The sequence below is a fragment of the Mustela nivalis genome, assembly GCF_964662115.1.
Source record: "Mustela nivalis genome assembly, chromosome: 7".
Taxonomy (NCBI): Eukaryota; Metazoa; Chordata; class Mammalia; order Carnivora; family Mustelidae; genus Mustela; species Mustela nivalis.
In genome coordinates this window covers 68,448,935-68,465,665 of record NC_139026.1, presented here as the reverse complement: position 1 = coordinate 68,465,665, position 16,731 = coordinate 68,448,935, and the positions used below count along the sequence as shown (strand labels likewise).

General features: G+C 37.9%; 1 protein-coding gene across 1 annotated transcript in view; it reads left to right on the top strand.

The window, feature by feature from the left end:
* Positions 1-16,731, top strand: part of LOC309868537 (liprin-beta-1-like) — a 50,881-nt gene that overhangs the window by 956 nt on the left and 33,194 nt on the right. Inside the window, exons 2-7 of the mRNA XM_082738457.1 lie at positions 53-184; positions 4,729-4,821; positions 5,144-5,236; positions 6,591-6,705; positions 10,137-10,198; positions 13,525-13,600. Coding sequence (XP_082594583.1) covers positions 53-184; positions 4,729-4,821; positions 5,144-5,236; positions 6,591-6,705; positions 10,137-10,198; positions 13,525-13,600 — 571 coding nt within the window. The remainder of the gene's footprint in view (positions 1-52; positions 185-4,728; positions 4,822-5,143; positions 5,237-6,590; positions 6,706-10,136; positions 10,199-13,524; positions 13,601-16,731) is intronic.

The following is a 16,731-nucleotide window of genomic DNA, read 5'->3' as shown; positions in this document are numbered from 1 at the left end:
GTGGTGATTTGTAATAAAACAAGTTTTGAGTGTATCTCTTAAATTCCAATAGGAGCTTCTGAGTAGGACATCCCTAGAAACTCAGAAGTTGGATCTGATGGCTGAAATATCTAACTTGAAGCTTAAACTGACCGCTGTGGAGAAGGATAGATTGGATTATGAAGACAGGTTCAGAGACACGGAGGTAAGTGATACCCTCCCCCTTAACATACATATGCGTGTGCGTCTGTATATGTCATACACATATTTCCAGAGCAAGTTGAAATTCCTTGTAGGCGTGAGGGGGAGGTAGTTAATGGCTACGTGCTCTCGTTCATCCGTGCTCCTTTTTAGGAATAATCTTTAATTACATTGGCTTTTTTTACATTGACTTTTTAATCACTAAATGCTCATGGCAATATTTATTGTGAGACTTTTTGTTGTTCGTACCTTTTTTTAAATTGTGAGACTTTTGATATGAAATTTTAATGCTTTCATTAGTCTTTAGAAAGAACTTTTCACTTTGTGACATTTGGAGCTTCTCTCTGTTCGTCTGCCTGTCTGTCCTCCTGTCCGTCCTCCTGTCCATCTGTAGTGGTTTTCTTCATTATGGAAATAATGGGTTTAAGTGTATCACTTTACTAATAGCCATTTTTAAATTTTACTGATTATTTTCTATATAATAAGTAGGTTTGAAAATATGTACAGAGAACATGCTTTTATTATATAATCATAAAAATCAGATTTTTAGAGTTTATTCAGTTTGGCCTTCTACTTTTGGTCTCTTCCACACATAAATCATACCAATTAAATAAAGCTCAGTATACTTTTGTGAAATTTGGGATAGATTCTACAACTTGAAGTACCCATTTTTGTGGTTAAACGTGTTTTGTTCTTTGGGCTGTTTTATTGTTAATCTGGGTCTTTTATTTGCTTATTATTTGTTGTTGGGAAAAGAGAGCATATCCGTTTGAAATCTGTTTATTTGGAAAAAATTTGAAGATCTGCAGGACTCCCTTATCTCCCAGGGAATCTCTTCCTTTCTCTCTCTTTTGTTTCCTCGGTTGGAGTATGGAAAGTTGTCATACTGCATTAGAAACTGCGTCCCAAGAAGCGGAGAGGAGAACTCATTTAAGTATTCTTCCCCCTCTGTTTTCTTTGCACACGTTTCTTTGAAGCCAACTCTGTACCATCATGATAACGGGGTCCCTTAGGTATGTTACTAGCTGTGGGCAAGTCCCGCATAGACTGGCTTTAGTGAGATTTACTCCATTGCTATTTTCCAAATTCAATTTTCTGCCAAAATGGAACTGTAATGGAAGGTCTTGGCGTATGTGTTACTTCCTCAACAGCAAAAGGAAATCCCCAACTTAGTTCACGTTCAATCTTCAAAAGTTCTTTGTCAGTCACCTATATGAGCATGTTCCTCACTTGATTGAGGCTGGGGCTCTTAGAACAGAGCTGAGAAAGTCATCCAGTTTCTCTAAAATTGTCCCTTTTGTGCTTTCTTGAAAAAATCCATTTGGATATTTTCCTCTATTTCCTCTCTGTCATTCCCTGACTCCACACTTGCTGCATAACATGACAGAGTTCAGTCAACAGATGGACTGCGTGCCATGGAGGTTACTCTGGTGCAGGGAAAGACGTCGCAGTGTTCTGGTCAAGAGTTGGCCCTTTCCCTTGTGTCCATAAAGCTGAGGGGGAGTCATCCTGCATGACTGGTTAATTTGGATCGGGGATGTTAACCAAGCATTGGGACTAAATAGAAGTGGATGTGTTAGGATTTTTTGGTAAGACTCCAGAGCAGTAGTCACATCTCTTGAGTTTGTCTGCGTTTTTTTAAAAAAGATTTTATTGAGTTGAGAGAAAAAGAGCGTGTGAGCAGGGGGAGAAGGTGAGGGAGAATCTCAAGAGACTTTGTGCTGAGTGAGGAGCCTGTCGTGGGGCTCGATCCCATAACCCTGAGCCGAAGATCAAGTCAGAGATGTAAGCGATTGAGCCACCCAGGTGCCGTGTCTGCATTTTTTTAATAAAACTTTTTTTTTTTTTTTTCCTGGTGCTTCCTTCCTTTACTCATTACTCATGCATTTTCAATCATAAACAAAGTGATCCTGTCATCAGACTTTCAGTAAACTCAATCCTTGATTTTTTTCTAAGATATTTAACACTATTGGTAAAATACCACATGCATATCTAGAGATTATAAACTATAATCTGATCAACCTCATTACATATAACAACAAATAAAATAGTCCTCAAAATTAAAACCGAATTGAATATGCTCTTTCCTATTTTTGTTCCCTTAATAAAATGTTTGGTGGGGGCGCCTGGCTGGCTCAGTCAGTAGAGTGTGCAAGCCCCATATTGGGTCTGGAGCCTCCTTTAAAAACAAACAAAAATTTCCCTGGCTGTTTCATGAATCCAAAATTCCTTAACTTTGTCTTAGAATTTTAGATTATTTGGAGATTAATTTCTAAGAAAATATTGGAGTGGGGAAGAAATACAGGCACTTCTGAAAGATTAAGGGTAAAAGTCTTGAAATCCTGGAATTTTGAAGACTTGCCTGGAATGGCTGATAGGAGATGCTTAACACTATTCAACAGTGCCCCCTTCTGGTAAGAGTACAGATGCCAGAAATTGCGTTTCTGCGGAGCCTGAAGTTTCTCGGAGAGGGAAAAGGGACTAGTAACAGGGGTTTTCTTTTTATAAAGAACTGAATTGGAAATAATTTGAATTCCATTATTTTAAAGTCTTATATTGAGCTATTTCCAGATTTTCCAGCTTGAGTGACTGTGGAAAAACAGGACTTCTTTCAGGTTGGAGATTTACATTCATACTTAGTGTTGCCAGAAGGGAAATTTGGGTAGGGTTTGTTTGTTTGTTTGTTTGTTTGTTTGTTTTTTAACAGAGAAATTATCTCAATTTATAATTGTGGTTTTTTTAGTTACTTCTTTTTGCAAGTTGTCACTGTTTCTAAAAGAAGAGTTAAAATAAGACAATACCAAATAGGAATTCAAAGCTGCTAGCCATGAAAAAGTGGCAAGATATATATTAAAAAGACCAGGAGATGAAGGAAGGTCACTAAGAATTCTAGTATGCAAGAATGATTAATAAATGGGGGATAAATAAATGGGAGAAACTGACTTTTTCCTTAGACTTGAATTCCGAACCTGTAGATAAGGAATCACAGCTAAAATGTTATTAAATGATGTCAAACAGTTCCTGACCTCATTCGTGAAAGGAGGAAACAGCTGTTCCCTTACTGAGGTACTGTACTAATAACAACTAGGGGCACCTAGGTGGCCCTGTCAGTTAAACCTCTGACTTGAATTTTGGCTCAGGTCAGAATCTCATTGAGCCTTGCCTAGGACTCCATGCTTAGCGGGAGTCTGCTTGAAACGTCTCTCCTTCTTCCCCCCTCTTTAGGAAAAAAAAAAAAAAGAAAAAATAATTATAATAATAACTAATGAGTAATTATTATATAGTACTGTTAAGTAATTTAGGAAAGGCATCCCTCTCCCCATGTGTGAATCATTACTCATAGAAGTTTAGTAAGAAAGTTTTATTTCTTATGGTATTGCTTCTTTTTTATGGCATTTTTGTATAGTTCTGTCATCTGTTTATTTGTGGCTCAGGAGTAGAGGACTTGTAAAATGAGGAATAAAAACATGTTAAGCATTGGTGGAGTCTTGATGGTTTGTAATCAAAAAAGAAATCCTTTCCACAATATTTGAAGTTGGTATTGTGTGGCATTCTGATTCCCTTTTCCTACTGTCTGGGCTCTAGACAAAAATATGTTACTGTTTCTTAGAACACTTAGACAAGTTTTACAAGCAAATTAGTTTTTGTTTTGTTTTGTTTTTTTAATGTGAAAGAGAAAAGCTTCTGGCTGTATTTGTATTATGAAAACCTTAGGATTATTTTCTTTTTTCTGTTCCAAATGTAACATTCATGTTATGACAATGTATTTGTAAATTACAGGGCCCTCATCCACCCTCAAGCTGAGAATCCTTGGTTTAAAAGGTTTACATTTCAAAAAAAACAATAAAAGGATTTAAATTCCATTCCATTCTCCCAGACTGGGTTGATGAACAATCTATATTTTTGTTAGACAAAGGAAGAAATTGTAAAAATATTTTTATAAATAATCCACAGATCACTGAAAAGGCCCTAAAAGTAATGGCTTTACTAAAGAAAATTTTTCTAGTTAATTTTTAAAGTTGGAATCTATATGGTGATTTTTAGTCCAGAAACAGCTGATGATTGATGTATGCGATTGGCTACCTTTGTTAATCAAAATTGAAAGTCACCTTTTAACTCTTAAGCATAGGAGACAAACTGAGGGTTGCTGGAGGGGTGGGGGGTGGGGGGATGGGGTAAGGGGGATGGGCATTAAGGAGAGCAGTGATGTGAAGAGACTGGGTGTTATATAAGACTAATGAATCACTGACCTCTACCTCTGAAACTAATGATACATTATATGTTAATTATTTGAATTTAATTTTTAAAGAATTACCTTTGATTTCCATAATCTCATGATTGTGGGCCAGATGCATAGAGAATTTAAAATAGTGTTTTAACTAGAAAGATGCTTTGGGCCTCAGGGAGATACATTTATTTCCATTTGTCTGATCCAATTCCTACAACCTGAACCCAGGGGCTTGTTGACTAGGTTTCCAAGCTGCTATTTTGGCCTACATAGGTGTGTTGTTGCTTTCCTGATATGTTTCATTGTTCCTCCTTTGACAGGGGCTAATGCAAGAGATCAATGATTTGAGGTTAAGAGTCAGTGAAATGGACAATGAAAGACTTCAGTATGAAAAAAAGCTGAAATCAACCAAGGTAAGCTTTCTCAATGGCAAAAATTTGTAAACAGCCTGACTCACTTACCTATGATCCATAATACAAGTTCTCAACTCAATAGATGATAAAGAAGTTATCTTACAAGTGAATGAAATTTCCCCCCAAGCTGGAGACTTTCTTGAATTTGAACACCACTATTCTGAATTTTTAAAACTTGTGGCTTTAACTAATCTAGTGAAACATAACCTGTTATTTCTGTTAGTTAACCTAACCTCCTTTATAAACCGATACTATTTTCTTGGATATTTAGGCTTGTCTTTTTCTATCTGTGGTTTCTTTCACACCTCTGTCTCTCTACCAGTCTTTAATGGCCAAACTTTCTAGCATGAAAATCAAGGTGGGTCAGATGCAGTATGAAAAGCAGCGGATGGAACAAAAATGGGAGTCACTGAAGGTGTAGTAGACTTTGGGTAATGGGGTCCTGGGCCTGTTTGCTTTCTGGCTTGCGCTGTTTTGCCGTGATAGTGTTTTTTAGTAGCATGTGCATTCATCGTGTGTGTGTCATCTGTTTTTTTAAAAATACATTTAAAAAAGCTGATGGAAGGGCCAGTGCGATCCCTGATGTTGTTTTCAGAAACATATGAAATGATTAATGAAAAATAATAAATGGGCAAAATAAAAATATTCATTTAGAAATTTGATCTCATTCTCTTAGAGTACCTGAGATCCAAGCTTGGTAAAATAGTTGTAAAAATGCACCTGGAAAAAGATATCCATTTTGCCTCAGACTGCTTCTTCCTTTGGGACTTTCTTACAGGTTAACTGTATCCTGACAGTGAGTTGAAATTACTGCTGTAAAGAAGCTTTTTGCCAGTGCTACTGAAAATTCCTTGTACTTGGGATCCATGCCTATCATAAGTAAAAAGTATAGGGCCAGCTTTCTTGCGTCTTTGGAGATCTTCTCATAGTACTAAACACAATACCTACCTTAAGAGACTGAAAATAAAATGTTTATCAGTTATAAAAATACACTTATTAGCACTGCAGAGCTTTATTTTCTGTGCTAAAATACAGCCAGCAAAATTTCAGTTTGCTAAAGCTAATTCTTCACCAAAATTAAACTGAAAATTTAACATTAGTAAATAGAATATTGGACTTGGAATCTTTAATAGCTACATAGTAGACAAGAAGGGGGGGGGATTTAAAATCTGTTAAATCTTTTTTCCATTGTTGTGGGAGACTCTGTCCTTTTATTTTGGTGATGAAGATGAATTAGTTAGTCCCATGATTTGGCTAACATTGTTCATCACTTGCTACCTTACCCATCAATTAAGCTCTGCCTTGTTCATGCTCAGGGAACATGAATGCCATCTTGAAATACTAAATAAATCTCAGTCAAGTCTTGATATATATTTTCCAATTTGCATTTTATTTTGCTTTTATGACACTCGGGGTCTAATTTGATTATCATCCTGGATTAACTGGGGGAGGGTTTTTTTTGTTTGTTTAACATAAGCTTTAAAACTTAGGCTACTCAGGTCCTAATTACACTTTAAAGCATTTTGTTTTAATTTGGTCACACAGAAACTTGAAACACTTATTCCAGAATTATTAGACATTGACCTTCATTAATTGTCTTGCTTCCTGCTTCCTCTTGCCACTGTCTGGTTTCTGAAGTCTGCATCTAGATTCCTATCGTTTTTTGTTTCATTCCCAAAAACTCATTATTGACTTAAGAGTTAACATGCTCCCTGAATATTCTCCTTTAGTCATAATTCCCTGTTGTAAAACGAGCTTATCATTTGTAGGACGAACTGGCATCTTTAAAAGAACAGCTGGAAGAGAAGGAATCTGAAGTAAAAAGGCTACAGGAAAAACTGGTGTGCAAGATGAAAGGAGAAGGGGTGGAAATTCTCGATCGAGGTGGGCACATACATTTGACATTTGTTCTCTTACTTTCTTAGAAACCTCCCTGTGCAGCCCTCCCTTCCTCCCCACACCTGCAAAAGAACCCCGTGTCAGTGGTGAGTCCTTTCAGAGAAAGGAGAAGGGTAGCGGAAACCAGCTGAGGCCAGGACAGCAGGGCCTCCTCCGAAACTCTTCCCTGTGCCTGGGGATCTAGTAGCTTCCTCTTCAGCAGCTGGAGGAGAGCAACTCTGTACTTCATGCGGTGTTTATTATGCATTACTAAGTTGTGAATTCTGTTGAGACAGTTCTTGTTCTGATGGCAGTACAAGGAAGTGATAGAAAGCATTAAAAGGGAACATTATCATGTCCCAGGTTTAATCTCCCTCTGAACTGAACTTGAAACAGCATGAACTAAGAGATTTAGAAACCGTTCCTTACACTTTTGAGAGAAGAGAGGAAAGGACTTTGCATCTTTGGAAGATCAAGGAAAATTTCTTATGGTGGACTGAGCCCTCAACCTGCTAGAAAGCAAAAATAATCCTCTTTTTTGAAAACGTGTGTGAATTTATCAAAAATTTTTCTCATAACTGAGGAAGTTTGTCTTGAATATTGTATGGACTGTCATTTTTAATACACGTTATATGTGATAGAAAATAACTTGAATGAAATGTGTTTTTTATGTTATATTTGGAAATATAAATGCACAGAATACCTGACAACACTAGGTTTGATTTAACCTTTCTTTGCTATTATAAATCACTGTGGCATGCAAACTACAAAGCAACTTCTGACTCTTGAAACTAAAAATTCCATTGAGTGTAGCTTTAGTACATTTTTATGTGAGCATCGGTAACCTCACTGTCTGAATAATGAAGGGCTTCAGTTAGGTTACCTATAATGTCTTTCTTGGTTCTAGAATACCCTGGCTTTATATCCCTGTAGTTGTAATTCCCTATGGATCAGAAAGCTAATTCATCAACCATTGAAGGATTTTTCCCCCCTTGTGTATTTTGGCATATAATAGAATTCTGGCATTGTGTTTTTTTGTTTTTTAAGGAAGCTCTACACTCAACATGGGGTTGGAACTCACCTCCCCGAGATCAAAAATCACATACTATATACTGACTGAACGAACCAGCAAGGCATCCCTAGATTTGTGTAGTCTTTAAAGGACGTTCACAGATAGGTCATGCCTTTAGGGTTTTAAGAATAAAATGGAATCATGTTGTGGGCTAGAGGACGTGTTGGAGTAGTGGTTCCCAAAGACGGACGCTGGTCTATGAACTGCTTATCGCCAACACACAGCCCGATAAACACAAGAGTCGGGAGCAATGTTTAGAAACTTCATAGCAATCTGATGTTGGCATAAGATCTCACTGCGTGATCAGTGGACTCATCTCATTGAACGGGAGGTAGACCACGTCAGAGTCATTGAATTTGAGTGGTGAGGTTCATGTGTCCTAAGCCAAGTGCTGGGCACATTCAGGAAAGCCATGTGCTGACCCGTAATGGAAATGTTACAACCAAACATCACTAATGGTGTTTTCACCCCGTAGAGTATAAGGACTGCTTGTATTCCACAGACCTAACTTTAATATGCCAGGAAATAAGGGTTCACAGAGAAGAAGTGACAGAGGTAGGAACTCAAATCTAGGTCTTTGGATGAATTATATTCTCTTTCTAACCTTACACAGAGCTTCATGCATTGCAGTACCATTCCTAAAGCCACAAAATAGTGTTTAATATTCAGTTTTTATAGGGTTAGCTTCTTTATCTTAGGCAAAAGGCTAAATAATAGTACTTTAAAAATATTTATTGTTGTAATGTATATACTAACTTCCAATTCGATGGGTTTTCCTACACAGATGAAAATTTTAAAAAGAAGCTCAAAGACAAAGTAAGGTTTTTGGTGTCTTTCCATCAGCCTTTAAATTCACCAAAAGTACTACTTGGACTGTTCTTTGCATGTGTTTTAAAAACATTTATCTCACCAAAGATGTGAAGTTGCTTCATCGATAAGCTCTCCATTTCTTCAGAGTGCACAAAATAGAGCGTATATAAACAAACAGTAAAAACAAGGAGTAAAAGGTCATTTTGCTGATCCCCCCCCCCCCCCCCGATTCAGCCCTTTTGCTCCACAGGGTATAGCAGAACACCCAGAGTAACAGAGGGGAGGAAGAATTTTTTTTGTAGTTCGGGAGACAGAGTATCAGAGGAGAAAATTACTTTTCAAGGTTTTGTAGCCCACTTCTTCCCTGAGATCTACATTAAGAACTAAACATACCCTGTTGGTGTTAGACAAGAGATTGTACCCAGGCTGATTAACAGAACCCCGATTATCTAATGCATCATCGAGATAAATCATTAATTAATAGAATCTTTCCTCCAGATGTTGAATTCTTACACCCAGAGAATTGGGCATCAAAAAAAAAAAAAAAAGGCAATTTCTACAGAATATACCTTCATATTGAAAGTGTTGTATCAGTGATGAATGATGCATTTAAGTAGTAGTTTGTTTGTTTGTTTTTCTCAGAAGCAGGTAACCTTAGCTCAATTTTTTTTTCTGTTTGAATTTTTTAAATTTGTGATTTTGTTTTAGGTTGACATTTCATCTTAAAATATTGGTTCTTTTATTATTAAAGTAATGTGCTTTTGTATTTGACTGTCAAATTTTTTTTTTTTTAAAGATTTTATTTTATTTATTTGACAGAGAGAGATCACAGTAGGTAGAGAGGCAGGCAGAGAGAGGGGAAGGGAAGGAAGCAGGCCCCTGCTGAGCAGAGAGCCCGATGCGGGACTCGATCCCAGGACCCTGAGATCATGACCTGAGCCGAAGGCAGCGGCCTAACCCACTGAGCCACCCAGGCGCCCCAATTGACTGTCAAATTTTAAGGAAAATCACATTTACCTTTTACAATAGTGTCATAAATGATGTTTATAGATGAAGCAAAGTACTTATCCTTCTGTATGGAACCTACAACCACCTTCATAGCATGACTGCTATAGATGCCACATTCCATCAGGCTCTTGCCATTCATGCCTCCATCTTGGTTAAAACTGAGTATCCTGTCCTCTGCTTATGTCATTGTGTACACCGTCCATCGCTTTCGCCCACTGCTTTCTAGGTTTCTTGTTTCTTTTTTTTTTTTTTTAATTGAGAAGCTGTGTTTTCATGTTTGTAGCACTGAAATTTCACCTTCCGTGTTCTCGTGAGGATTTTGTTATTGCTTCGAGAGAGGGTAGTTAGCTCTGACCCATATTGTTTGCTTTCTGGAGTGGTAACTATTCAGGCGACATGGAAGGTGTTCATTTTTCAGATTTTCCCCAAAAGAGGATATGGACGGTAAATATTTCATTAAAACACTTCAGTCTGAAGAGTCAGCCCCTTGTTATTGTCACACACCTTAACAAAACTGACTTCTGACATGTTCTTGTGATATTTTCAGATATTGAAGTGCAAAAAATGAAAAAGGCTATGGAATCTTTGATGGCAGCAAATGAAGAAAAGGTATCTAGATGAAATTAAAGTATTTATGTGGGTGTGTACCACCATTTTGATCACTCCATGAGTTTTCTTGAGATATGCCAGGTTGGAAGAACCCTACACACTACTGATGTTGAGGGACAGCCGTTCTGCCTTTCTACCTTCATGTGCCTGCTCTCGGTGATGGCAGTTGTCATTGTGACTGTGTGGGTAGAGTGGTGACCGGCAACACTGGGTCCACTGAGATCTCCCTCTCCCACCTCCCTGTGAATCTGGAAAAATGTTCAAGCCCTCAGATCATTTCTTTATATTCAGGTGGGAAATGAGAGAAAGGATACAGTCCATAGTGCATCCTTTCTGGGCTCGCATGAACTCTGAAAGGGGTGGTCCCTGACAACTGTTAGCTTCCCAATGAGGTTAATTTTCTTCATATCATTTTCTTCACACTCCTGGATTCCTTCACATGAGGGATTGTCTCATGTGAGACAATTTCTCTCTCTCAAAAAGCATCAATAACAAACAAATCTCCCAGTGTTGACTGAGGGCTTACTAGACATTCAAACTGCTTTAGGAGCACCAACGCTGACATAAGGTTTTAGTAGTTCCAGAAGGCTTCAAAGAGGTTGCATTTGAGCAAAATCTGAGGAAAGGCAAGAGTTGTTTATCAGGAAAACAAGAGACAGAGGCATCAGTACCATGAAATAAAATATGGCCCTAGGCTGTCTTTTAGCTTTGTTGGCCAAATGCCAGGGACTCCAGAGTCTTCTTTCCTGTTGCTTCACTGATTTCATTCTGATGAGAGCAGGGAAACAGTGTCCTCTAAAGCAAGGTGTTTTTTCATGGCCTACCTGATCAGCCATATACCCAGCGGACAGCAGCAGTCGGGTTCAGCTCGCATCATCAGAACTACTCTTACATCTCATGTTACTCAATGAATAGAACAAGGAGGCATTTTCCCAAGAAAAGAGTCATTTCAAGGAAGTAAAAAAACAAGCAACTGCCAAAGAACTTTGCCTTGATCTTTTTGTCTCAGCTTGTTTCTTTCTCTAATTCTTGTGTTCTCTGTTTTACTCTATATTTTTCCCTTCAATTCTCTTTATTTGCTCTTTATTAGGAAATAAACTCATTGCCCTCTCCACCCACCTATATTTAGGTTTCTTTTTGCTAGTCTTTACCACTGTGGAATAAAAAGGAAAGTCATTAGCAAGGGGCCCATGTAGTTTTTACTTTTTTTTTTTTTTTTAAGATTTTATTTATTTGAGAGAAAAACAGCGAACAGGGAGCTTGATATGGGGCTTGATCCCAGGACTCTGGGATCACTACCTGAGCCAAAGGTAGACGCATAACTGACTGAGTCCCCTCGGTGCCCCCATAGCTTTTACTTTTAAAAAAGTAATCACAAATTCATTTAGTCTTAATTTCTCTCTCTCAAAAAGCATCAATAACAAACAAATCTCCCAGTGTTGACTGAGGGCTTACTAGACATTCAAACTGCTTTAGGAGCACCAACGCTGACATAAGTTTTTAGTAGTTCCAGAAGGCTTCAAAGAGGTTGCATTTGAGCAAAATCTGAGGAAAGGCAAGAGTTGTTTATCAGGAAAACAAAAGCTGCTAAGGAGAGTATCTATGAACTAAACATGTCTCAAAAGCCCAGACTTGGCACAGCCTAGTGCATGTTGGGAAAGTTCAGAATGAGATAAGGTAGAGGGGTATATGAAGCTGACATTTACACAGGTTGACAGGGTTTCTGAAAACCTTATTTTGGATTTGAGGGCTCCTGGGTGGCTCAGTTGGTTAAGCACCTACCTTCGGTCAGGTTACGACCACAGGGTCCTGGGATTGAGCTCCACATCAGGTTCCCTGTGGGAGCCTGCTTCTCCCTCTCCCTCTGCCCCTTCCTCCTGCTTCTTCTTCTCTCACTCTCACCCTCTTTTTGTCTCGAGTAAGTAAAAGTCTTTGAAGTAATTTTTTTTGGGGGGGGGATTTGAGAACAAGTTTCTAGTTTGAGTAATGAGGTGAATGATAGTGCCCTCAAAGAGTTAAGGGAATCTAAGCTCAAGTACCAGGGGCAAATAATGAGCTTAATTTTAGAGACATTCACTTCGATGTGCTCATGGGACTTTTAAAAGGAGATTTCTCATAGAAAGTTGGAAAATGAATCTAAATTTGGGGGTTAATGTATAATTATAGATGGGGTAGGGAGTGAACCCAGTCCATTTTAGGAAAAATACAGAATTATAGATTTTCGGAGACTAAGCTATAGTTGATATGTAAATTAGCTTTTGCTCCATGACAAATCACATTTATTATTTCTCATACTTCTGATGGTTGATTAGGGGGTTCTCCTGGTCTGGGCTGGCTTTGTTGATCTCTGCAGTTAGCTGGTGGGTGGGATGGGGCTGGATGGTCTAGGCTGGTGTGACTCACATGTCTAGTGATTAACATCCTTGCATAGATTGGGCCCATCTGGGATGTCTCTTTTCCAAATGATATCTCGTCTTCCATTAGACTAGCCTGTGCTTCTTCACATAGTGAAGGTTCCCTGGAGCAGAGAGAGAGGGCAAACCCTAACCACATTTGTTGATATCTCTTTGACCAAAGCAAGTCACATGGCCAGGCCCAAAACCAGTGAGAGAAGAGCTAGGGAGCCCATTTTTTTAGGATCCACCAGAGTGGGGGTAAAGGACAAAATCTTAAAGCACTAACATTTTATAGACTGGGCTGGGTAGATAGTGGAAGTAGAATATCTATCTGGTCAAGGGATTAAGAAATCAAAATAGAAGAAAAGAAAGAGTGGAAAGAAAAGTGAAGGAAAAAGGAGGAAAGAGTGGGGTCAGTCAAGTATCAGAGGTCAAATTAGAAAAAGGATGAAAAGTTCTCTTATTTTTAGTAAATGTGAAGTCTCTGATGACTCTGATGACTAATTGGTACAACTTTGGCTGAGTGTTTTGAGAAGAGAAAGGCCAGATTATGATTGATGACAGCAGGTAAAGACAACAGGTGTAGTAGACCTTTCTTTCAAGACCTGCCCATAAGTTGGAGAGGAGAATAATTAAAGTTGATTTTTTTCTTGTTTTGTTTTTGTTTTTGTTTTGTATCTTATTACCTTGTTTTGTTTTTGTTTTTAAAGATGGCAGCTGAAGGATAGGATCTCTAAATTTAGAGGTACTTTTTCTCTATCTCTGATGTACGTAGGAAAACTGGTAAAATGTAGATATTACCAGTTTTACTAAAGTTTAGAAATATTCCTTGAATAATGTAAATAATTCATGTCTCCCTATTCTTTGTGTTGCAATTACTTTTACTGTTTAAAGTCATAGTTTAAAGATGACAATTTATTTTATTAATAGGATCGGAAAATAGAAGATCTTCGACAGTGCCTGAATAGGTACAAGAAGATGCAAGATACAGTGATACTGACCCAAGGTAAAAAAGGTACTGTAGCTCTATAGGTTTTTCTACTTTACTTGATTTTAAGTGGCTATGAACTTTAACATTTGTTTTCATTTTCCTGGAATATCCATTATTCCAAAATAGTTTGTTTATTCATTTATTCAACAATATCATTAGGAAACAATATCACACACTTTCTTGGTGAGTAGGCCAAAGAGAATACTGTGGACTGGTTGGTCAAGGAGAACCTCTGTGTGGAGTTCATCAGATAGCATTCTAGACAGAACAGTGTGTTCTAGAGCCTGTGGGGAGGGGCATCTGGGTGGCTCAGTGGGTTAAGCATCTGCCTTCAGCTCAGGTCATGATCCCAGGGTCCTGGGATCGAGTCCTGCATTGGCCTCCCAGATCAGCAAACAGTCTGCTTCTCCCTCTACCCTTCCCTCCTGCTTATGCTTTCTCTCTCTCTCTCAAAAATAAATAAGTAAATTTTATTCATTCATTTATTTGTTTGTTTGTTTGTTTGTTTATTAAAAGAGCCTATGGGGAAAATGGGCTCGGTGTATTTAAGTAGTAAAAAGACCGTTGTGACTGACTGGAAGGAAGTGATCAGGGGGAGAATGAGAGGAGATGAGCCGAGCAGATAGAAGTTAGCGTTGGACAGGTCAGGCAATGTGAGGCATTCAGCTCTGTGAGCCCAGCGGGATCCACGGAAGGGTTTTTACAAGTCTGCGGCATTTTTCGTAACAAATGGACCATATTGGGAGGAGGGAGCAGTATCAGAAGAAGAGAAGCCAGTCAAGAGGCTCTTGCAGGATTCCAAATGGAATGTTAATAATGGTACTGATTAGAAACACATTTTGGTGTTCGAACTAACACAGTGGTGTGACGAATTAGATGAGAGTGAAGAAGAGGAAAGAATCAAGAAAGACTGATGTTTTTGACTAAAGCGACCGGGGTGGGGGGGGGGGAGTGATGATTCCATTTACCAAGGTAACGAAGCCTAGTGAGGGCGCACTGAAATGATTAAGGGGGGTTGTGTTCAGCTTTGAATGTGTTAAGTTAAGTTAAAACATAAAATAAAACCAAAACCATAAGACATCTAAGTAAAAATAGTCACGCTTTGATGGGGATTAAGGAGTGCACTTGTTGGGATGAGCACAGGGTGATGTTGGGAAGTTTTGAATTACTATATTGTATACCTGAGACTAGTATTACACTGTATGTTAATCAGAATTAAAAACTTAATAAAATAGTTATGCCTTTTGATGTGGTATTATTTTATAGGTGCATGGTTCAGTTGGCCATCCTCAAATGTGGAAAATCTCTGGGGGTCATTTAAAACAAAAGTGTTAAGAACGTTGGAAGTTTTCTCATTCATTAGCAATGCAAGGTGGGGTTATTTGCTCTAAAAGTAAACATGAGTAATAAATTTTTTCAGAGATACTTGTGAAATACTCAGATTTTGGAATTTCAATTTCGATGAGTTCAAAAAGAAAGAAAATCCTACTTCAGACGAGGATTTCTGAGAGGGGAAAAAAAATGGATCTTCATCTTATTTTCCACAGGACTTAGTGTATGTTAAAATTTTAAATATCCAAATGAGCAAGCAAATGAACCTCTGTCAGTGTTCTTACAGCGATTCTCATCACTCAGCATTTTCTCTGCCTTCAAGAGAGTGTCTCTTTTTAGACAGTATTGCAAATTAACAAGTGATTAATTTTTACATAGTCATAACATTTATTTTTTTTAAAGATTTTATTTATTTATTTGACAAAGAGAAAGATCACAAATAGGCAAAGAGGCAGCTGAAAGAGAGGGGAAAGCAGGCTCCCTGCTGAGCAGAGGACCCTGAGATCATGACCTGAGCCGAAAGCAGAGGCTCAACCCACTGAGCCACCCAGGCACCCCTGTAGTCATAACATTTAAAACAGTATTTGATTTTATAGAATCTCAATACTGTAGTTTTTATATTTAAAAATCAAAGGAAAACATTAATTTCTATAATTATGAAACATAAGAAAATCAAGAAAAGAGGTATTCTTCATAATTGCACTGACATGATCATTTTTGTCAGTTTCATGGGGTTTTTTGTTGTTGTTGTTGTTTGTTTAATCTGGTTTTGTTTTAAAATAGACTCCATGACCAGCATGGAGCCCAACATAGGGCTTGAACTCACGACCTGGAGATCAAGACCTGAGCAGAGATGGAGTCTGACGTTTGGAGCACCTGGGTGGCTCAGTTTGTTAAGCGTCCGACTCTTGCTTTCAGCTCAGCTCATGATCTTATGGGTCGTGAGATCAGGCCTTACCTTGGCTCTGCACTCAGGTGGAGGCTACTTGAAGATTCTTTCCTTCTGTCCCTCCCCTGGCCTGTGCGTGCATGCAATGCTCTCTCTCTCTCAAATAAGTAAATAAAGCTTAAAAAAAAAAAAAGAGAGAGAGAGACACTTAACCAACTGAGATACCCAGGCACCCCTCCTGTACTTTTTTTCATCTTTTTTAATGCATATAAAATGTGTAGAAAAAGGAGGTTGTTTTTCGTTTTCTTTTCCAAAGTTAGTTGTATTATTTTACATTGCCAACAGCAATGTATCACTTGCCAACACTTGGTATGGTATTTGAAACTTCACAATCCTGTACATTTGATATGATTTTGATTTAATTGGTTTAGTGTTTAAGTATTCTCATCACAAGTCCCTCATGATGAAAAGTATTGGACATCTTATCATGTACTTACTGACATTTGTATATTAAAAAGAGGGAGTTTTTAACCACCATTGAAAATTATGTCCTGTTCTAATGAATAGTTTATAAACAGTGATTTCTAACTAGTATTTGTATTTACTTAGTCCTTAGAGAATGTGAATAATACCTACATTTTAATGAACTTAGAATAAATGCCTAATAAAAATATAAGAAGGTAAGTCTAGTTAACAGCTTTAAATGAGTTTAGGATTTTGTACTATTCAGAGAATAGTGTTTTAAGCATCAATTTTTGGTTTTAAAAAAGAATATCTGACATAGTTGTTCAGCAGCTAATCCTTTTCATTGCTGAAGATGTAGAAGTAGTTCTCAAAGTTGGCCGCTTTCCTGGGTATGTGGTTGCATTTGTCCATAAGGCTGTTCTTTCTTCTTTAAAATAAATGGCACAGAAGGATCATCTTA